The sequence below is a fragment of the Anguilla rostrata genome, chromosome 7 (genome assembly GCF_018555375.3).
Source record: "Anguilla rostrata isolate EN2019 chromosome 7, ASM1855537v3, whole genome shotgun sequence".
Lineage (NCBI taxonomy): Eukaryota > Metazoa > Chordata > Actinopteri > Anguilliformes > Anguillidae > Anguilla > Anguilla rostrata.
This window is the reverse complement of record NC_057939.1, coordinates 17,201,798-17,226,064: the sequence shown is the minus strand read 5'-3', so window position 1 is coordinate 17,226,064 and position 24,267 is coordinate 17,201,798. Positions and strand designations below refer to the sequence as shown.

General features: G+C 40.0%; 2 protein-coding genes across 7 annotated transcripts in view; one reads left to right on the top strand and one right to left on the bottom strand.

The window, feature by feature from the left end:
• Nucleotides 1–6,340: 6,340 nt before the first annotated feature.
• Nucleotides 6,341–11,558, top strand: LOC135259212 (uncharacterized). Its single transcript, XM_064343295.1, has 6 exons — nucleotides 6,341–6,426; nucleotides 7,233–7,275; nucleotides 7,672–7,797; nucleotides 7,896–7,964; nucleotides 9,833–9,928; nucleotides 11,236–11,558. The coding sequence occupies exons 2-6, from the start codon at nucleotides 7,234–7,236 to the stop codon at nucleotides 11,311–11,313; spliced, it is 411 nt and encodes a 136-aa protein (XP_064199365.1). The 5' UTR covers nucleotides 6,341–6,426; nucleotide 7,233; the 3' UTR covers nucleotides 11,314–11,558.
• Nucleotides 11,559–17,846: 6,288 nt separating this feature from the next.
• LOC135259211 (anoctamin-2-like) overlaps nucleotides 17,847–24,267 on the bottom strand; it is a 45,929-nt gene continuing 39,508 nt past the window's right edge. For all 6 annotated transcript variants that reach the window (XM_064343288.1, XM_064343290.1, XM_064343289.1 and 3 more), the window contains 4 exons: nucleotides 24,230–24,267; nucleotides 23,781–23,962; nucleotides 21,099–21,204; nucleotides 17,847–20,353 (listed from right to left, as the gene is read on the bottom strand). The exon at nucleotides 24,230–24,267 is cut by the window's right edge and continues 15 nt beyond it. In XM_064343288.1, coding sequence (XP_064199358.1) covers nucleotides 20,027–20,353; nucleotides 21,099–21,204; nucleotides 23,781–23,962; nucleotides 24,230–24,267 — 653 coding nt within the window. In that variant the 3' untranslated portion in view covers nucleotides 17,847–20,026. The remainder of the gene's footprint in view (nucleotides 20,354–21,098; nucleotides 21,205–23,780; nucleotides 23,963–24,229) is intronic.

The window sequence follows — 24,267 nt, the reverse complement described above, 5'->3', positions numbered from 1 at the left end:
CTGTCCTTGTGGGATGGGGGTGGGTGGGTGGGTGGGGGGTGGCCAGGGGGGGACTGTAAATATAAGTTATTATTTAAGTTATGTGAATTGCATGTAGTATATAAATGTTTATATATAATGTATAGATATATATGTGTTATTTATTTGAAGTCTTCATTGAAAACTATAAATGGAAAAAATGTATGGAACACATGCAATGCCACCAAAAAAAAAAGAACATCACATGGTAAGATTACGTGCCTTGTTTCAGCTTCTGTACATTGGATTAGACAGCAAACATCACTTGGGTTTGCTGGACTTCAGGGAGGATTGTGGGGAGAAATGTCCATTAATCTGGGTCAGTCAAATCAGTATTTCACAACAGTATTTTTCATTATCTTTACTCTTTGAGATCGTTGCAGAAGTGCCATTGTAACATTCCATTTTAGCCATTTTGATTAAAAAAATAATTATTAATAGATTTTCCTCAAATATGTGTACAAAAATATATAAATAGTGACACTTAAGCACATGAAAACAATGTTACAAAATACCTGGTCCATTTTTGTAATTCAATTTCATATTTTCCAGGCACAAAACATTTTGGTCTCCATACATGTTTCTTGTCAAATGCACATGGGTCTCACATACTTTAATGGAAAAGTCCTGAATTTAAACATTACAAACTAGCATGGGGGATGTGTTCATATGCCAGAATCTGCAAGTCAGACAAAAACCATTTTTTCGAAAACCAAGATGCAATGTATCGTTTGCAGTTAAGCACAATCCTGTTTTTAAACACAAAGCTGTACAAAAGCCCAAGGCAATCAGTTGCAACTGAATTTACTTAGAACCTTCTCCTGATTCTTTTTTTTCTAACTTGAAATATTTTTTTTTTCTCCTAAGTTCAATTTCATTGGCAGCCATGAATCCCTGCATTCCTCAGAAGGTTGGTTACATGCACTGAAATGGAGAGTAAATCTAAAGTAAAGCAGGCGCGAACTGAAAACAGCTTGCTGAAATGGGCTCACTGGAAGGAAAGATGTCATCCTACACCGTATTACTCAGGCCACATAAAAAGAATGGCATGGAGAGAACTAGCTACAAAAGAATATAAATCTCTTCACAAATTTGTCTCCACAGTGACATTGAACTAGACAAAAATGCTTCAGGCTCTAGAAAGAAGCCAGTGCACTGTACTGTATATGGAAACTGTTAGACAGATGCAGAAACACTATGAGCGTGTGCGTGTGCACTGTTTGTGTATATGTGTGTGTGTGTGTGTGTATGTGTGCGTGTGAGTGCGTGAGAGAGAAAATGAACCACATGTGAATTTTTAAACCGAAAATAACACACCGCACTGAAGCCAGGATGAAAGCTCAGTGTCAAGATTTGAGGTGAATGCAAAACACACTAGGCTAGTTACCAGAAAATTGTATTTATTTATGGAAGGAATTGCTCTATATCAGCATTTGACAAACATCAGTCTCATACATGTGTTGTACTGTGTATATTACTACGGAATAGGAAATGCTAGCTGACAAGTCCCCATTTTTCTGCATTAATTGAGAAACCACAAAATTAAAAGATCATTTAGATGCCCAACATCTATGGTCATTGAAATCAACTAAACTACAAACATGTGTGGTGTCAGAATTGTGCAGAATTGCGCTCCTAACATCCTGTGTCACATATTTATTTATTGTGGAGACCATGCCATGTAAACTACAACACAATAAAATAAAAGTGCGGAACCAAAATATGGTAAAATAGGAACAAATTGCAGAATAAATATTGAGCAGAGTTAAATACTCAGTAAAGTGATAGCTGATTGGCAGTAAAAGGACACAGACAGACCTCTTGGGGAAAGCTGGCAGCCAGGCTCTCCTTAAGCGCTGGGTGGGTGGTCATGATTGCTGTAGGACAAAGCTCTACCAGCCCCTCCCCCAGCCATCTGAACCAGGGCCAGTCTGACCCCCGTTACACCCCCGCCCACGACATGGGCTGACCTTTAACGGAGGAACTGCGACCTAGTCGTCTGCAATTTACCTTCAATACATGGATCACCTCTTGAATAAAAGGACACCTAATTGTGTAATGCCATCACTAATGATGCGGTCTTACTGGGGGGATAGCTACCTTAAGAAGCTGTACGTACGCGCAGAGCTGGGATTTGAACACATAATCTCCACTTTAAGAGGTTTTACGACTTGTCAGGTTGATCTTAGGGGATAAGCATTTTACCAGTGTGCCCGGGATAAGAAAAGGTATAGCTAACTTTACTGTGAGAGTTTACATAAATGCCCCTTTTACTGTATGCATGGCCAACTCGAGTGGGTGAAGATTACATTGGTGAAAAAAGAGTGACTTTTTTCTTTCGTTCTTGCGAGGTAGCCCTCTCAGTCAATGTTACTGTTTACATCATGCTCCCACAGGTGTGACCCGAATGTCCTCACCAAAGCTATGCCTGCTAAGGCCATTATGAGAAAGTAATCTTCTATTATCACCCAAGCTCATTTGGCTGTTGATGTGTTCAGCCTTCTTTAACCACTGCTGATGGGGCATGACAGAGACATAAATACACAAAGACAAACTCACAGCCAGTGAGGAACGTGGTTGAGAGTTGTGTTCTGTGGTGTCTTTCTGTCAGATTTCCCTTGTGAAAAGAACAGCCAGTGTCAGAACGATCTTTGTCTCTGATCATGGTTAGAACTACCTTGCTTGGCCATTCTCAAGAAGATTATACAAACAAATGAAAACCACTATAACCTCCTGCAGTGCAGCAGGATTTTTAATATTTTTTTTTAGTATTGCATTCTGGATGAACTCAACCTGTTGTCATGCCAAAAGAAGTTTTTTTATCCAGGATCTTTGGTGTTTGTTTTCTGCTCGGAAATAAGTTTTTTTTTTTTTTGGAGTATTGTTTTTCATTTTGCTTAACAGGGTTCCAGGTCCCGAAGGACAATGCATCACACGTTAGCGAATGAGAATGTTCCCATCCTTGAAAACATAGAACCATTCAGGGAATTTTAAATCAGCAAGAGACAGACTGCTCCAGGGTCAGCTTTGTTTAGTTAGACTTGGCTCTGAGGCATAAGGGGCGGGGCGGGTCTCAGGTTTAGGGTCATTGGAGGTGGGGTGTCCAAGGGCAGGGGAGGTTCCAGACCCACCTATCAATCACAAATCACAGATTTAGTATTATGGCAGTCCTTGGGGGTTTTAAAACAGTAAATCCCTAATCACATGCAACAGAGTTTCACCAAGCACTCTGTGGGAAATCACCAGTCCTTGCAGTTTCTGGTTCCCATGTCATTCATAAGACAAACTTTACCTTAGGCAGTTTGAGTGAAAACAAGCCAGTAAGGATAGTAAAGCAAGTAAAGGAAAACAAAGCAATCAACAGAACATTGGTGTTCTGTGTCATAGGAACATTGCTAGCTGAAATACTGTACATACACAAGAGAAATACATACAATGACAAGAGAATTCATAAAAACTGCACGCTGACAACACCGGAAATGTAGCCAGGGTCCAATGAACATTTGTCCTTAACACTGACTACCGAATAATTGTGAGTGTTATTTTATTTCTTTACAAAGGGTTTCCCCCATTAATTTTATTGATTTACTCCCAAACTTAATGAGCAAAGAAAAAACAATGAAAAACCCAAGCATTTAATTGTGAGTCAAAGAACAAATGTTGATTGGATCCTTATTGACGTGTTCACTGCTAATTACCCAGGTCACTTGCATGGACATAATCAAACATTATCGAACTGTACGTAGCAGGCTCATCCGACCTGTGAGCTGTGCCAATGACAATATCACAGAATACATGCAGGATTGCAATAGTTTGCAATGCAATGTTTCTGAGCATAGTGCACTCACACACAAAAAGCAGTCAAGTGGACTGGTGTTATCTTTGTGGTTCTGGGTGACCCCTGCCTTTGGGAATGTGAATGACAGGAGAGCCATCTCCATCTCAGGGTTCTTTGGGGCAGTGGGTGAGACATAACTCAAAAGCATCATCAAGGAAAGCATCGTTCTGGTAAATGAAGTGCAGAAGTGTTTTGTCAACATAAAAAAGATGTACACATTGCAATTGACCTCTTTACTGATCCAAGGAACCCATTACCTTGAACTTTTACTGTACCTCTGTTTTGAAAGCACTGTTTTCCATCTTTTTCTTGATATGTAGGCCAGAACACTGCTCAGTAATATTGCCTTTCTGGGGAAAAGGCTGCCATGGTGAACAGAGCTATAGTGCATCTGGAAAATGCAAGCTGAAAGTCTGGCACTCACAAATTAAAGGGCACTTTTTAACACTGTTCTAAGGTTATTAGTACATTCAGTGATTTATTCCTTTACATTTCATTTTTATTGCCTGTATCTCAGAACTGTTGTTACATATTTACTATTGGTATACTTTCATTTGATCTTCAAATTTGTGTGAATGACCCAGGTTTCATTGTAATATCGTGACACAGCAGTAAACTGAGTTTAACTACAATTGTACCAAGGATATGGGGTGACTATATGTATTTGAAAAAGCAATTGTGCCAAAAGAGTAAGATCTTGAATCTCAAAAAAGCAAAAATGACATTCTCTGTGAAGACCACACAACTGTCATAATTAAGATTTTTTAAAAAACTTGTATGTTGGGTATATGCTGTATAAGAAAGGAGCTATTTTTGCTGCCTGATGTAACTAGTCCATCTGTTGTTTTCATATTTCTCCATATGGTTGAAGCTTTTCAGCAATCCTACTTGACAATAACATTATTTAAAATCACTCCACCATGTGAAACTTGAGGAAACATTGTGAATCATAGGACCATTTTGCAGAATGACACTGTCCTCCTAAGTTAATGGGGCCTGCAGTCTGTGTGAAATACATCTGAATAAACATGATTATGTTTTATATGAACATGTCTAATCTTTCTTTATATCATTGTGTAAGCGTGTTTGGATTTCTGGCTGACCAGGAAATGCCATTAATGTACCCTTGTCACAGGGTCTATTTAACGTGTGGTGAATGAGCCTCTTTAACTTAATGCCAAATATGACCTTTATTTAAAACTTAGGGAAATAAATATTTGCACAAAGTATTCAACAGCTGCTGGTATTTGACAGTTTCTTGAAAAATGTAAAAACTATTTTTACGTTCTCTGTGCTGTATTTCTAAGGAATAGTATATTTACCAGTTACCATTTAGCTGCGTTCCAGGATGAATACACACTCATGCATGATAATAGGCCCTATGATTTATTTACCACTAGACTAGGGCTAATTACCTAAGTAGGACCAGGGGCAAGCTCGAATGATTGATGGCCTAAAAATAAATCATACGTCCGGACATGGTAGTCAAAATGAGCTAGAGTCAAAAATAAATTAGGACGTAAGTCTCACTCAAGGCAGTCTGAGAGTTAAGACATCCACTTAAGGGTAAAATCCCATCTGCACTCATGTAAAGGCCTACTCACCAGAGGGGTTAGTCAAGGTACTGTAAACCGCCTCCACCATTAAAACAAAGCTGGTCTGCAGTACATTTGCTTGCAAACTGCTTTAGATAAATATGGTGAGGTTTCGCTGTGCTGCCTTCTCTCTATATACATGGTGAGAGTTATTAGATATGAAATATTTTACCTTTTTAAACTGAATTTTTCAGTGCACTATCCAATCAGACCAGAATATGACATTACATTAGATTACATTTGTTTGGCAGACACGTTTATCCAAAGCGATGTACAATAAGTGCATACCGAAGGTCATTCGAACAACTTCAAAACACAGGTCCGATAAGGTACAATACTCAATTTGTAACAGTTATTTATAGCCATGAACACATTGAGTCGAGTTCACACAGTAAACATTACTCTGACCTAACCTATGCTAAGTCAAACTAGGAGGCATGACAAACTACAACATCAAAATAATGATGGAAAGTACAATAAATGCTGGATGGAGATACATGTAACATGAAAGTGGTACAGGAGGTACATGTCTAGCATGAATGAGGGGGATTTAAGTGATAATGAGGCCTGTTTCTTTGCAATTGTCTTTCTTTCTTTGTTATCTCTCTCTGTCTCTATCTCACACACACACACACACACAGTGACAGAAAGAGCCATATAGAAAAAAATTCCGACCCACTCTTGCCATTGGTCTACTGAAATATTGCTAATTAAGCTTGCCCCTGTGCATTCTCCAGCTAGGAACATATCAACACCAGCAAAATCAATCTATCAAACAAGATGGGGCACAGATTTTTATTAGTATGCAAGTGGCACTTTTGGCAGAGAGCTGTCAAAATAGTTGTCATGTCAGCCCTCAACACTGAGTTATATTACCGAATGCTGGACACCCAGAGCCCAGCACAGCAGAGAGAGCAGGGAGAGAGTGAGCCACGCTTAGTGCCGCCGCGGGCTAAACACTGGACCCGGTTCTATGTGAGTACTGCTGGGCTGCTCCTCAGGTCTTATTCAGAAGCCCTCAGGGTTGCTTGAATGCGCTTGACAAGCTGTCAGTAAGACCTCATCCTGTCCTCACTGTGAGAGATGTATGACCACTGGTGGTTTGCTCCTATTGTTACGGGTCTACTTTGCCTACTTTTCTGAGATTGTGTGCAGTTATACAGCCAGTTTTAAAGGGCCTGTGTATCTCTGTATTTATTCTTATGCATTTCTCTACTTTTTATCATGCATTTTTATCATGCAAGTGTCTTTACTTGAAGCTTGCATTAAAAAATTTTCATTCGGAAGATTTTGTGGTATAAAGTGACCTAATGCTGTAATGACACAGAACACAAAATGCTAAATGTGACTGTGTATTTCTCAGAGTTATATACAGTACCTTCCTTGTTTCCTCCAAACTGCAAATCTTTGAGTTTACGCCTTGATTTTAGTTTTTGAGAAACAGAGCGTGAGTTTTATGCAAAGTGGGAGTGACAACATTGCAAACACGCAAATGTCTTTCAGCAAACTCCATTACATGTCACTTGTAATTGGTGTGTTTACCCACTACAATGAGTGAACTCTATTGAACATGGAAACCTGGCATATACTCTAGCTCTGCAGTTTAAATAAGCTGGAATAGAACTGACTGAAAAACAAAAACATTACGTCATTAATTAATGGCTTTCCACTGGTCACAAATACTAATATTGCTTTATCATGAACTATTCATATGGGTCCTGGTCCTCTGTTTATTTTCCATGATCAGCTTGCCACCTTACCTTCCGCTCTGCCCTTTTTAGAATGACTCACGCAAAGCGGTTTGCTGGAATCCCCATGTCCAAGGTACTGTGCAGACATTAATATAAACCTACAGTATTGTGAAGCGTAAAGCATTTTGGGTCTCTTGTGGCAGGTCAGAAAATGCTTCCTCAGCTTAACTTAGAAAGGCACTGGTCTTGATAAAGAATCTGCAAGCTAGGGAACCAGCCATCCATCTTGCCTTTCTGGGAGTGTAGCACTGACCCTACTTGTGAGGCATCCAATTTGAGGGCAGGTGTCATTGTCACATGGTTTAGCCAGCACAGACAGAGTCATGGCTTTGTGGCGTCATAGAAAAACCATCTTGTCGATTTTGAGACATCTATGTAGAGTAGAGCTGTTGCAGTCATGAGTTATGACCATATGAATGCATATTCTGGTTTAGTCCTCTGCTTTTGCCCAATGATTCCCTCTCCTCAGACTATGAGGGAGATCTGTAAGGAGGAAGACTATGCCTTCCTGGAAAAGGTGGAAGATTCCAGGGACAAAGGAGCAGAACAGGACAAGCTAGAAGAAGAAAAAATGAGAGAACACCACGAAGAGAGGGTAAATAATGTAGAACCCCACTTCCCGAGAACATGTGAGCACCACTGAGCACAGTGATGCATTCCCATGGACACTCATCACTCACAACGAACCCACAGATCCGTCGCAGCCAAGAGAGAAAGCAGAAAGAAGAGGAGAGGCAGAGAGAGCTGGAGGAAATGAGAAAGGTATTCTACAAATGAACGTGAAGGCTCATGTAGACTTGATGGCTCTTACGCTAGCTGTCAAGTCAGTATGAACATACACAGATAGCCCTGCTGTCTTGAAATATGTTATGTGACTTATATCTGCTACAAAATCAAGACAGTTACTTTTTTTCTTCAAACAGAAAGTTCAGTGTAGGAATTTGTGATTTTAAATTATACATAATCAGAAAACAAGGTGTGTTGCGTTTGCTATTCCAATATAAAATCAGACTGTGCAGCAAGGACAGTTTCATGCTGTTGCCTGTTTTCCCTTTTTCCTTGTTATCTGCTGAACAAACTAGTTGATGGCTGATTATATTTACTTTTGCCATTTATCTGCACAGTGTTGTAAAAATTAAATGAGCTAATTCAATCCAATTGATGTAATGTAAATAATTAGATAATCAGAAAATGTAAATAACAGTTTCATACCAGGCAGTAATTCAGGGCTACTACGTCTTGATTGCAAAAAATTGGCTGGGAGTATTTGCAGGTGTCTCTTGTATTTTGCACTTGGAAACTGTTCAAGGCTCCTAAACCACAGGATTACATTTAGCCAGAACATGTTGTAGACTAGAGAATCACCCAGGAGCACATCTACGGGTAATGCTGCAGCTAGTCCAATTAAGAGTCATTGACGGACGAAGTTGTTGAAATAATATGAAATAAGGGAAATACAAACACTAGATGTTATTTTCCCCCAGAATTGTCTTTTCCTGTTAGTTTACATGCATGAGAAAGGTCTGAAAATACACAAGCTTTTCCCACTTTTAATCTTGAAAAAAATAAGTAAAGGAATTAGAAGCATGGAAATCTGTCTGGCAATGTCCTCCATCTGCTCCTTTGCTTTCTAGCGGGTTGTGTTTCCTCACAGCTGAGGAGGCCCTCGTTGTCCAGGAGCATCAAACAGTCCTGTGACTGATGGTAGACATGCTGGGGTAGAGGGCCCAGCCGTAGTCCCATGTGTATTCCATTTGGGACCGTCATCATTAATCAAGATTACTCAAAATCCCCTCTCCTCCCACCCCCTGCAGCCACCACCATGCCCTGTTTAAAAAAAAAAAAAGCTTCACCACAGCCTGTTTCTACGAAGGTGAGAGGTTTTCCGTTTCAGTGGAATGAAAATTGACAAAAGTGGCGGTGAAGGGCCGGTACATGTTACTTCGAGCCGTTGTAGACAGCGGGGGTAATAGCCATCTCAACAATTTCCATATGATAAAGGTCACAGCCCTGCCCTCGGCCCAGGACTGCGCATTACAAGCAATAGATTATTCCGGAAGGGGTAAATCTCTTGTAACAGACTAGAGTTCAGATGTCACACCTTGTGCCTTTCATCATCTGGCCTTCAAGGTCAAAGGTTTTAAAAAGGTATTACTCACCAGCTCAGATGCTACATGAAAGAGGCTTGGTGTTGCAGAAATGCTGGAGGGAGAGGGCGGGGTTCTGAGAACCCTTCTGTTCCTGTAGGGAGGCAGCCATGTACAGTACGTGAACACAGACCTCAACCATGTTGTCCTATGAGCAGCAATGGTCAATCTCCAACAGCAACTGTTTACTAAAACCTATGATTTGTTCAATGAATGTATTTTTTGCCCTTATTTCATGTACTTCACCCACAATGTCTTTTCCCTCAATGACTTTCATTTAGCTGTTGTGGGACCAGTAGATGTTTCTTTAGTCTGCAGCATGTTCTGCTTCAATGTCATCCAGCTGTTTAGCAACAGTTTGTGAGAGCGTTAACCTCCGTGCTAACCTTTGCGAGAGCATTAACCTCTACATCACCGGAGTGGCGGTGGAAGATTCTTGTCCTCCTAATGAGACCTGAAGTGGCGGTTTTGCACCCTTCACAGCAAAAGGAGCAGGAGTGGAAAAACCATGTAGCTGAGCTGGCAGCAGAGCGGGAGGGGGCTCTGAAAGAGAGAGCGCTTCGGCTGCGAGAATTCAGGGTGAGGAAAAACACAAGCCCTCCGTCAGAGTCACACGCCCGATACCACAGGGGGCACGGTGTCATGGTTCACTTCATATGGTATACCTCTGAAACTCACTTGAGCTAGCACATGTGCACAACCACATGTATATCGTAGAAAGTGGCACTTCAGTCAGTACATACAGTATATCCTGTGCGAGCAAGGGGGGCAACATTTTGACGTGCATCTATTCACAGTCGTGAGGAGTATGGCAATATGACAGCCCATTATGTCCAAGTAGATCATAAAGTAAAGAAAAATATGCATGACGCATGAAACAGCATATTTGTTTCAACACTACCACATGCTGAACAATATTCCAAATATCACAGGCAGACAGCAATTCCCAATGGAACCATACAACAAATTGTTTCCTTAGTTACCCGTCGTATTTACTAAATAGACCCTCACCCAAACTACTTATAGTTTCCTTACTTGAAAATTACCTGGTGCTTTCACTTTTAGAAGCAGTGCAAGACGATTATGATTATCCCTAATCGATATTTTATGACCAGGTCATTACTGTTCGCCTAGGTGGCTTTGAATCAAAAACACAATAACTGAGATGCATGGTGGAACTTATAACACTCAGGTTGGTATGGTGGGCTATTCGAAACCCCACACCAACCCCCTTGAAAAGAACTTTGTCTACTTACTCATTTTAAGGGCATCCGACTTGCAAAATTGTCAGAAATCTTCTTCAAATTCAACGTAAAATATTTTACCATGACCAATCAGGGGTGGAAGTTATTACTGGACATACATAAAACATACAGTATTGACTCAGAACATTACTTGTTTTAACGTGATTTTACTTTGAAACCTTTGCCGGTGACTAAATACAATGGATTTTAACAGTGAGTGATGATGTCATTGTGTCCTGTGGTTTCCTTATCTGGATGAAAGTATAGCAGCTCAAGTCTTTAAACACAAGACGAGTATCATTTAGCTTTTCAAAATTCTATTGTTCTTTACCCAACTGCATTCCAACCGCTGAATTAAAAAAAAAAGAAAATCATGCATCAATATTATATTTCAAACCTGCAATTCTTTAGTTTAGGAAACAAAATTAGTTAGACTGACAGCTTGGAATTCCATCTGTTTCTCTTCTGAAAATCTGAAGGCGTCATCCATGCGAACATTTCACAGGAAGACCACAATTTTCTTGCATGCTAACTGATCTGTGTCTCGTTGGACAAGAATGTTAGGGAAATTCTCAGGAAAGGTGAAAAGAAAGGTAAAAGGCCACTTTCAGGAATGTTTAAAGCACTCTCCTCACCTTGCAGAGTTTCCAGCGGAAGGTTCATGAGAAGGAAATGGATCTGGGCCAGGGGAATGGATGTGAGAAGATTGAATGTGACTGAGCACAAGCTGAGGGTCAACACCTTGGGAAAACAAACTACAGATTGAACTAGAGATTAGGAAAGTGATGACAAAGAAGCCTGTATTCTCATCTGAACAGCACAAAGTATAACCAATTTGTTTTGTATGATAGCCAGCAAATACTTGCCTGAATGTGAACTTGTTTTTTTCTGAGTGAGCAGTAATGTAATATAGTACATTACAGATATAATAGGGCCCTTCACACCCAACTCTCATTACCCTGCCTTTTAACTCAAGAAAATTGAAGCCAGAATAAGTAATACACAGCAAGAAAGCCCAATGCCTTTACAATAGGTTCTTGGAAAACACAACTTGGCATGAAGTTTTAAACTAATCCTTGCATTTAACTGAATGCATTTGGTATAAAGACATAAAAGTGTGATTAAATGAACTAAGGTCTGTGACTTTGATCTTGACCATTATTAACTGTATGATTAAGCCTTTTCCATATGTTACAGGCTTCACTTGCTATTGAGTGCTTAGTCTAGGCCCCACAACAGACTGAGATCCATGGCAGCCGGAGGCTGTTTAGAACAAGTTCATGACTGTCACAACCTCAAAAAGGGGAATTAATTATTCTTTCTATTCCACATTTTCCCTTTCTTTTCTTTTTGCAACTTTGGTTGACACTGAAAGAAAAGATGAAACTGAGAGAGAGAGAGAGAGAGAGAGAGAGAGAGAGAGAGAGAGAGAGCAAGGGAGAGAGTGAAACAGGTGGCTCCAGTAGTGCAGGTCTCCTATTAACAGAAGAGCAAAACAGGGAGTCATGTTCCAGCGCGTCTGGATCCTGAGGACAGGGAAATACCACAGTCTCCTGGATCATCAGCCTCTGGAGACTCCACACAATCCGCTGCCCTGATTAGATAACCTAACGCCATGGGCAAAGCTTAAACCTTCTTGCCTTGAACCAGTACACAGTGTGGATTAACAGAAAAAGCCCCACACCGTCATTTACAATTAGATCACATTATTTATTTTTAAGAATTTGTGTTTTTAGCAATAAAGAAATATATTATTACCATGATCATGGGGTTAATATCACATGACAAATGATATCCATGGTACTTAATATTTTAAGTATAAAAAGGGACAATAAAAGTGACAAGGAGCTATTTTTAAAAATAAATCTAAGTGCTCAATTGTACTGAATGGATCAGTAAACTTCAAAGAGAATGACTAACAAGTAACAATAATAATATTTCCATTGTGAGTGATTTAATGTTAATTTGTTAAGAAGGTTTGGATATTTCTTTTCAAATATCCAAACCTGGAATACAACAAGCTGCATGTTCTCCCAATGAGTAACTTGATGGTTTATCACCAATCTGGTTTCATTATAAAGCAGCGGAATGCTTTTGTGAAACACATTTCCAAGAAAATAGTACACTAACAATATAAGCCAGTTCATTTGAATTGCAATGCTTGAAACATACAAATAATGACTTGTATAATTGTCTAAAAAAATTAAACAAGTTAAATATAATGAAGTTTGTTGCGTGTTGTATTGATTCCAGAACCTTTCCCCAAATTCCAGGAAAACTGGATTACCGGATGGATGGTTTATCATATTTCTTAACTTCTAGTCCTTGAATAAGAGTCAGTGGCTTGGAACTAAAAAAAGAAAATATGAGCGATGTTCATGGCAAAAAAAGTGACATCAGCTGTGCACTGGTCATGGCAATGACATCCATACTCGTAATATGAGGTCATAGTCTCAGGAGGTGAGAAGCTATGAGGATACTGCTGAGACAAAAACAATGTGTAATCCACCCCACATTTTATCGAAGAAACAAGTGTGCTGACAGCATAGCCTGAAACTACCTAAAGTTTACAGAAGAGGCAAATTCTTTCTGTATTTCTGGTTCAACCTGTGTTGCTAGACTGGAAGACCCTGGCCAACACTGGAATGGATTTCCACATTCTTCCCTCAGTTGCTACAGGACATGAAGCTTCCACCTGGCGTTTTTTTAGGCCATGGCTTGCTGGGGGCATAATTTCTTAAAAACTCCCAGAATAGTTCAAGGTGGTCTGGCCTTTTGATTCCCTTTGGAAAATTCTCTCTGTGCAGTGCTTTGTGACAACCCAATGGTAAACATGCAATATAGCCAATTCATTTAGAAATATAAAGACTTGCCTATAAATATACAATGCAGTCCATAAGTATTTGGACAGTGACACAGTTTTTGTTATTTTGGCTCCAGCAGATTGGATTTGGAATATAGAAATTAATATGCGGTTAAAGTGCAGTCTATCAGCTTTACTTGCAAGGTATTTACATCCATATCCAATGATCCATGTAGGAATTACAGCCCTTTTTATACATAGTTCCCCCATTTTAGGGAACCAAATGTAATTGGACAAAGTAACATAATTAACATAAAACATTTAAAATAAATGCTTCTTATTACATATTCAGTTGCAAATCTTTTGTATTCGATGACTGCCTGAAGTCTGTGACTCACCAGATGCTGGGTATCTTCACTGGTGATGCTGTGCCAAGCTTGTATTGTAGCCATCTTCAGTTTTTTTTGGGGGCTTCTTGCCTTCAGTCTTACCAAGTAATCAAGACATGATGTGATGAACTAACTTTTCAGCATCAGAAAAGGACAAAAATGATTGAATATGTGAGAAATGTCACTTGATATGATTAGCATGAGCTCAGTGTGAGAAAAGTGAAAGATAACACCTACTGTAGAATGCTCACTATGGGAGAGAGATGCAGAGTGCCATCACCTGTGGTTATGGTGATTGGCATAAAGGTAATTTTTTTTTTTTTACCAGCATATTCATATGTCAAGTTATGGTACATCGAGTTGGAACTAGCAGCAATGGTTATGCCAGTTTCACATGAATCTCTGAAGGCCACTTCTGAAAAATGCGGGAAACATAAAAAAAATAGCAATCACATACTTTTTTAGCCCAAGATGAGTCAAATTAGAAATGCAATTGCCAATAAATACATAAATAAATAAATAGTTTAATGGCGGAAAAAAAAGAGATAGAAATGCAGGCTTGTGCCAGTGATCCCCCTTTTGCTGCACATGGACAGTCACATATCTATTTAAAGCACAAACCCTATGGAACCTGTCCTTTAGATTGAAATGCAGTTTAATTTGATGTAACCTCCCTTTGCTGTGGAACATCTGGGATAATCATGCATGAAGAAACTCCACTGACAACGTTGCCTGCCTTTATACATACTGAACACTGCCACAATTATGATGTGATTATATGATAAAATCCCTTAATTACAGTGGAAAAAAGGGAGTATGTTTGACTGCCAAGGGGAACGATACACATGAATGGAAAGCCATCATCAAATTACAGAGTTCTGCAATACTGGCAAATGATCAAGAATCACGTTGTATTATGTATTTTGCGTATTCGTTTTTAAAGATGGTGGCTTTCATATATTATTACCTATGAATTCTAGGAAATGTCACATGAAAGCTACATCACTCATCTCCAGGGCATGTTGAGGTATAGATGAGATAAAGTAATCCTAACAAAAAGATAGCAAAAGCCCAGGAAAGTTTAATGGTAACCTGGGGCCATACATTCTGGCATTCGGTGATTGCTGCTGATGGATTAACTACCTGAAGATAATACCTGGTTTCTTTCAGGAGCCCATCCAAATGTGAACACTTTTTGCAGATCCACCCTGGCACTAAAATGCTGGTTTCTACATATCAAGTAAGGTCTTCAATCAAGCTGCTTAATTATTGGATTGTTTTATATGTATATAAAGGCTGGATGAAAGAAATATTTGCATTGGCATTGGCCCATTTTCCTCAGGTAAGATTGGATACACCTAGCTTACAGCAAAGTGATCCCTGAATTTCCACAATCTCAGCACTCAAAGGAAGTAGAAGTTGCTCCTTGGAGAGACACCACTGCATTGAGATAGGGGAACATGTTTGTCTCCTTAAGATCTACCTCATCTACAATGATGAAAAGCATGTACATGCTAATGGTTTGAAGGGGATGATAGCTGACTGATTTCCTGCATTATCAGCAAAACAGGAAGACATTGGAGGTGATAGAGGAAGTGATGAAATGCAAGCGAAGAAAAAAAACCCGCTTCAACTCCCTTGCGTTTTTAGCTGCTAATCTTTTGACTACATCTTATATCCTAAAGCTTCGAAAATGCAAATATTTACATGCGTTAGACAGAATTCACTTGTGTAATATATGAAGCTGCTGCGTAAGTTTACAGGATATTATTCATTGTTTATGCTGAGGGCTAATCCTCTTATGATCTACAGTGAAAAGCCCAGGAATAAATGAAATTCAATTGGAAAGGATGACCCAGAATGAAAAAAAAAAAAAACAATACAAGACAGACTGCATAATCAAAAGGAAAAGAGCAACGGATAAATGTTTCTGTGTGTGTGTACACTCACGTTGGGGGGGTTGGGGGAAACAGAATGCAATAAGCAGAACAGTGTCAACATAGATATTGGGGTAGAAGGAGATTATGTACCAGGATAAGGGAAGAGAAATGGAGGTTGTAAGCTCAGGAAAGGATGAATGGACCATTGCATCCTTGCTGATATGGTTGGCCTAAGGTTGATCATATTACATCATAACAGTAATATAATGCACAAATATGTGATGACTTTGAGATGCAAAAACTGTGAAAAACCAAAAGGAGGAAAAGTAACTGTGTGCTCATGATTTCATGACACTGATAGAAAAATAGGCCATGTGTCAAATTCAGTTCCTTCTTGCTTCAGAATAAAAAAAGCACGCATTCAAATACTGATCTAAGCAATCAATTTGTGATATGATTTTTAAATATCATAATTATAATATATTCCATTTCATTCCCAATTCTGTGAGAAGCTAACTAAACATTTGCTTTCATGTTGCATGCCAGTACCATAAATCAAAAGATATTACAAGCCAGCTCTTAATTTAACATGAACGTGGACCCTCCTCTTTATCCTCTTCAAATGGCAATTCCTCTCAGCATAATGACAAAATGCGAGGAAAGATTAAAGTCATCACGGAAGAGGACATTGGAGGGGAAGAAGAAGCTGTGAAAGCTGCTCGCGTTCTGCTGGAAGCAGCTGGCAAAAACGATTAAATCTGAAACGCCAAACGGAAGTATCAGGGGCTACAAGCAGGCATATGGCACAGACACTCAAGAAAGATTCCGTAAAGCTTCCAACCGGCAGAATATGCACGACATCAATTCAAGTGCTGGCATGCTACTAATCTAAAACAAAAAAAGTCCTATTGTTACATTTCAGACCAAATAGGTCTTCATTAGGTCAGTATTCACCACTCAAATCGAAGCATTATTAATATAAAACTTTTGGTTTTGGGGCATTAATAATGGATTGGCACTATCATTTCTTAGGTCATACTGTACTTCCCTCTGCTCAGCATGCAAGCGATGTGTGTACAAGTGTGTCTTACCATGGTAGTTCTTGTATGCAGCAGTGTGAATTCTGTATTCATTCCGGCTGGTTCTATTTCAATGGAATTATTTTTAGTAGTGTATGAGCACTAACCCCCATCTCACCTAGAAGAGGACACAAGAGCCTCCCATTGGGTTTGTCGAAGGACATTTTTTACACCATAAGTTCCATGGACAAATGTATCCTAAGTTCTGACGTCTCAGGAGCAATCAAGCTCCCTGTACCAACGCAAAGATCACACTCAGAAAACGTACACTAGAAAGACGAAATCTACCTGCGGCTGCTGTGTCATGAATGACGTAAACTGTTGATGGCACGTGGTATTAACATGTAAACATGGCACCAGCTTCCATATCTATGCTGATGTTATCAAACTTTGTATCTGCCATGCCCGATGATCCCTGCCCATCATAGACAGACAAACCGGCTGTATCACAGACTTTAATGCTTGAATGGCACATAACAAAAGGCATGCCGAAAGAAAATAATGACAATTTAAGCCATTATCACAGAACATCAAAACTCTAAAAAACTAGGTGTTATCGTCAATAGTGATCTGAGCTTGGAGCAACATATCCTGAATGTGACCACAACAGCCTTTTACCACTTGAAAAACATTTCTAAAGTCAGACCTGTTCTCACTCAAGGTGACACAGAGAAACTAATGCATGCTTCTATTACAAGAAAGATATTGTAATGCATTATTCTCTGGGCTTCCAAAAAAGACATTAGGTCAGCTACAAATAATTCAGAATGCTGCTGCAAGAGTCTTAAATAAAACCAGGAAGAGAATGCACATTACCCCTGTTTTAAAGTCCTTACACTGGTTATAGTACCTGTTCATTTTAAAATGGATTTTAAGATAATTTTTAAAAAATCTGTCCACGGAATTGTCCCCAAATATATTACTGATCTGCTTCCCAAATATTTTCCTAGCAGAGCACTCAGATCTTCGGACTCTCTTCTTTTAATGGACTACCACTTTCGCGGTGTTTGAGTTTCGGTTACTTTCTTTCAATTATGACTCATGGAAAACAAACACCCAAAAGTTTCAGAAGAAACCAGGATTACGCCTGTAGTCAAAAGGGTTCAAGAATAGTAACCATTTTATTTTGGGTATTTAATTTTCAGGCTTGTGCTTAAAAAAGGGGGTGATACAGAAGAGGTTAAGCTATCACTATATTTTCAAGTATACATTACTGCAAAGACTACATTTCAGCATGTCGTCATAAAATAATGACGTCTTTGTAAACATAAGAATAATGTTGTTCATTAAGTAAGGTTATTACAGGTATAACCACACAAATGTAAAAGCATACCTTATGTTTATTGTAGATATTAATAATACATCCAGTTCTGCAATTATCAGTGTGCAAAAAAAACCTATTAATTCCTATGAATTCCCATTAATTTGCATGGAAAATGACCCATTATGAAAATTCATGGAATTTTGCCACCCAAGTTTTCCCCCATCAGAGAAATGCACATGTAGACAACATTGAAGATCATGTAGGGCTTTTTAGCCCAACATTAATATTTCAAATGAAAGCGTTGTATCCAGGGCATATTCTTGTCATGGTAGGAGTGGAGCTGTTCAAAGTGGGTTGGTGCTGAATGCTGGACTTGCCACCGTCACTAAGTTACACCACAAACGAACCAGGGAACCACATTGTACATTTCTCCAGCTACCAAGACTGACCATATACCTCCAGAGCATGGAACCTAAGACAAACCTAAAAATGCCAACTCTACTATAACAGATTATGATTATTGCTAAAAAACCAGCATTCAGTAATTCCCATCCAGTGAGACACAGAGCTACTTGTGACTATTTGAGGCATCTAGTATTTTGGCAACAGCCTCTAAGCACTCATTGTATGTGAAATCCATGTAAAAACCTCCAGATCTTAAATGAAAATATAGGCCTATAACTATTAAATGCACAAGTATATTTCTTTTCCATATGCTCATCATGCAAATAAAAAATAAAACTAAAGATAAATATCAGTGTGTACTGGAAATAATGTACAAAAAAAGCTCCATTGTTGCAAATGCACATCATAGACCGACCACCTCCCCAACCCACCACTGCCCCAGTCACAAACACAAAATACCCTTCCGTCCCAGTAACCTGCACCAAACAATCCCTCTACCAAATCACTCACCAAAAAAACCATACCATCATGTATATTCACACGAAATGGGCACAGCCATTTCCATCCTTATCTCAGACACGCTTGTGCCCCACTGGTCCATTAACACACTGCTTTCCCCCCAGCCCCTAACAGCAGGCCCATTCCCCCCATCACTCTCATATAACATTAAACTAAATTCTGGTACAAGTTTATATGACCGGCACTGGTACCCCTGAGACCATTCGCCCTGCTTTACAGGAAGAAAAACCTCATAACAGGATTTTTGATACAATTTCCACAATTAATGGATTTTAATATCTTTCAACTTTCAAACAATTTTTTTCAAAAGATAACTTACTTTGTTCTCATGAAGTTATATTATTTCACATTCCCATTGATTTAATGTAATGACCCTGCCTGGAAATGTTATTTAAAAAAAATCAACAATATGAGCCTAGAGTGATGGCTTTACCTGAGAGAATGAAAAGTATTGCTCATTTATCTCAAACGATATTTCACAGAGGAGTCTTAGAAAAGCGAACAGCAGTTGTGTGATGACTTGTGAAGCGTGAAGAAGCCGGTAGTCCACACTGCTCTGGAGCATCTGCACACACAAAAAACTGCTACTGAAGGGAGGACAAAGTGGATCAAACACAAACCTTAAATACTGTTGTTCACATCTCGCCGTATGAACATTGGGCTGTTAGGTTCAGGTCCATCTCCACTACAGGAGAGTGCCTCTGTCTTTCTTCTACTTCACTCGGTTGCCGGTGAGGCCCGCAGCTTCTCAGATAGATTAAAAAAATAAGTCAACAAAAATGAACAGAGAAGAAGGAAAGGAAAACTTCACTGCTTTAAACCCTGACACTGGGCAACTTTTACACCAGCTCAGACAAACAGGAATAAATAAAGAACTGCTTTAGATCGCAAGCCGTCCGTTGGCCCTGGTGGGATGGTCCCTCAGAGGAAAGAGTCTCTTCCACACATTCTGGAGAAACTTCCCCTGAAGAGCTGAATCCCGGCCTCCTACACGGCCTCCACCAACTGTCCTCCAGAACACTGCACCCCTCCTCAGGGCATGGCCCATTCCAGCTGGGGCCCCCGTCTCCAGGCACAAACCCCGCCCGCCCCCCTCACACCGCCGTATGCCTCACGCTCGGACTCTGAGGCGACTGTCTGCTGAACTGGCTGAAGCTGGCAGCGCGGCAGCGGGGTCGAGGCCCGGCGTCCCCGGAATTCTGCGCCTGCTCCTGCTCCTGCTTGAGGAGCAGGGCCTCGCCCTCGGGCTTCCCGGCCTCGTCCTTGGCGAACAGGCTGTGGATGAGCTGGATCTTCTCCTTCTCCTCCCTCAGGAAGACGTCCACCATCATGGTCTTCTCCTTCTTCAGCTGCTCGCTGATGTCTTTGGGCATGTCGGGAATCATCCAGTCCACCAGCATGCTTAAGAACATCACCAGGTTCTGGGCACATGCACACAGAGGAGCGGAGGTTATTGACATGCTGGAGACATTGAATGAGTGCCCAGAATGCGCATGCAGCACACAAGTACAGTATTTAAAAAAACGCCTATAGGAGCAAAGTTGTCAACAGGAACATTGAGCTCGATCAATAATAACCTTGTGATTATAAACCACAGTACTCCCTGGTGGGTGTTTCCTCAGCCAAACTCTGTGTATCTGTCATACTCAGTAAGTGGTGCTGAATAGTTGGCAGAATGCCGGTAATGGTCCTAACTTGAGGACAGACTCGCAGCGGACATCTCAAAATCAACAGGAACCCTGTGGCCTGGTCATCCATGGTCCCAACAATCTGTTTCAGAAAAGTCTCGGATGTGTCATGATACCTCCATTCCTTACAATTTAAGCAAGAATGCTCCACTGGTGGTACACTGTCAGGTTACTTCTCCTCTTAATTCCTTGTTTAAATCTTGTAGCATTTTCTCAAGACAGACAAAATACTACAAATTCAACATTAAAGGGTTTTAAATGCTTTGCATTTTATTTCACATATACTGTATCATCCTCAGAGCAACAGCTTTGTAGAAAGTAGCTCACGGACTGTTAAATTAATTTAAACATTTGCTTTGTCGTCTCGTCTTCGGTCATAGGCTACTGCCTACTGGCACAGTGTTCATTTTCGCCATTGCTGTGTTGTAGTGCCTGGCTGAGGGTCAGCTATCTTAATATTCAAATACAGCAGCTGTACCTGGAACAGGATGACGAAGCCCAGTCTTGCAGCAAGGACTGACCAGTACTGCTTGGAAAACTGGTAGGCCTCTGGGGACCAGGGCGGTTCCCTGTAGTCCTTATACCTATAGCATGGAGAGATGGACACTTATCAGAGCAATAATGACCTGAATCTCTTTGCCAAACAAAGGGAACCTGAAAGCCTGAATCTCTAGGAAAGGCTTGTGATAGAAAGGATCCAACTTCGAAAATATCTGCTTTTGTTGCACTTTAATAAGAGGTTGAAAGCTAAAATGAGCGTCCATAATAGTACAAGATTCATCACTCTGGATTTGTTGACTCTCCAGCTCTTTGATATTTTGATACTTTGATATCTTTGATCGTTTTTTCTTTTTTCTTTTGGCCCAATTAATTTCAAGGACATTTTCCAAAAAGCTAGAGTGAGCTTTAATCCCCATGTGACACCTAAGTACACACACCTGTGTATTGTCCGCATAACAATAAAAATCAAAAAAGACCATTAGCACATATTAATCTCTATCAAGAGGGACCCGGGAAAGAAGTTGACCATTTTGGATTCAGAGTTAATAGAAACATTTCTTCCTGTTAGATTAGATGAAATCTATCCTAATACTATTTTAGCTAGACAAAGCTGGTTTTCTCAACCAATGGTCCTCAACCCTGGGTCTGGTGAGTATACAGAACACATTTACCATTAGTAATTACAGGCAATGTAGGTAATTGAAACTAGTAAAGATTGATTTTGACAATAGCGACATAATGATGTTTTTTTAAAAATGATAATATTTCCATCTTTCTTCTGCATCGGCTATGTTGAACACTGTACAACGCCCCCATCCCCTTTTTTGAATCCCCACTGTGGGGGAAGTACAGTTCAGACATCCTGCAGCCACTGGGGTCTCTGGGGAGCACAGTGAAAATACGCAAAAATAACAAACAAGGCTCAACCCGTTCCCAATCCGCCCAGCCAGAAACCACAGCTCCCCTCTGATAAAGACTCTCTCCAGGGGACTGGGATTAAGATAGTCCTGTCCAGCTGCCTCGGGGACAGCACAGAGTGCACACTCAAAGGGGGTTGTTGTTGCCTAACTTCCTACTGCTCGTTTTGGAAACTGACTGAGGAACACAGTAGCTGGGTCTCTTTTTACGACCAGGTCTGACCCCGGAGTTTCTTCAACGCAAGCTCTCTGTTTCTCTCTCGATCTCGATCTCCCTCACACCCATCTATTATTATTATTACTATTATTATTATTATTATTATTATTATTATATACTCTTGATTTCAGCAGAGGATCTATTTGTGAATGACAAAATGCAAACAAATTAGGTCTTTATCTAAGCATCTTTTTTTCCAAAGCCTAGAAACTAAGCTTATTCCACATTGCAAATTGCATTGATTGACTGATAGTATGCAAAATCTGTGATATTATGTGACAATCAGCAAATTAATGAAAATAAACAACAGTAACTGTTATTTACTGTGTTACACACTTACCGTAACCAACAAATAAACTTGAAAGTCCTTTTAACATGGTTTGAACATAAATGGCCATTAAATGTGTGATTTGAGTGAAAGCTGCTTTCCTGTTGAGCTTGGTGACAATTAAAATGTTACAAAATTATATGATCGGTTATTTGTTGAGCTTTGAATGTAAACGTTTTTAAAATACCAGATAAATCTTGTACTGTTCAACCAGTACTGTTCACTCTGGATCAGTATCACGAGAGGGAAATGCAATTACTACAGCAGTAATTTCAGTGGACCTTCACATGGCTGGTTTACTGTTCCAAATTCAAATCAAGCCATTGATTGAACTTGTTTACTCTCTCCTCAAAACTCTTCTCCAGCAGTTGAGGAATGTGAGTAGAATTAGAACAAGCTGCCCGTATCTGGTCCCTTCTCTTGCTTTCTGCAGCAACCCAGGTCTGGAAACTTTCTACTATATATCTAAACGTTTCCTTGAAACTCAGTTGTGTCAGTTCACATAGGGTTCATATTATCATACATGTCTGGGAAAGCCAAACAACAGTAAGTTTTCTGTACTGGAATTGCCCAAACAGAATATTATGGACACGGTTGTTTCACACTGGACTAAAATTATGGATTTGGTGTGTGCAATGTGCTCAGGTAATTCTAAGATTACCATATGTCCGCTTATGATAGCAGTCCAATGTAATTACTAGTCTGAGCATATCAAATACTTTTTAAAAAGGGTGAGAAAATATGATTATGACCATGGATCTTTGGGATTTTGCATTTAAGAGAAGTTCTCTTTCATGCACTACCTCATTTAACCCTACAGCATGCATTCCCTACAACCCAACTACACATCAGTCTCAGCTCCCATAGGCATCTCCCTTCTTTCTCCAAATCAGGCTGGAACTCAGATACACATGGCATGTTCAACCCAATAAGTTACATTCCGGCAGAATGCCACAGGGTGTAGTTTTCATAGTTACTCAGCACTTAATTGATCACTTAAAGCAATATATTACATAGTTAACTCACCCCACATTGTTACTTGCATCTAAACAGGATGCTGATTCTAAAGCAAAAGCATAAACTTTTAAAGCAGCACTGAGGGCAACACATTCTGAGGAAAATTAGATGAGGGTTATTTGATGCACGAGTGAGCTCCTGTGGGAACTGAGCTTGTCAAATGTCAGTGTTGGACCTCACCTGCATAATAGGACCTCTTTGCCATACTGGGAGGAGTTGGGGGCAGTGCCTGGTTTGAAGTTAGTGACATTGAAGTAGGAAAGGGTGTGGTCGATGAAGCCATGCATGGTACCCGTCTCGCTGTACATGTACTGGTAGACCAGCCGTGGGATGAAGTCCGAGGTAAAGGAGATGACAAACGCCTGTGAGGGAGGTTGGGACATGACATAAGAGAGATGGTTGCAACGCATAGGTTTCCCGCTTCATTGAAAAGTACCTTGAGATCATGTAAAATCTCAACACATCTCAAGGTGGAGTACCAGTAATTCTAAAACTCATGGAGCTTCATTAATCTGTCAAGAGAATATTCATTCATGCAGAATGATGTTTGAAGAAAAAGCCTTTCAGTTCCTTTGTGTACTGGATGAGAAAAATGGCCCAATGGTTCAAAAATATCAATGTGCTCTCACATTTATGATGACCGAGAACTTGCCAATTCCATTGAGGA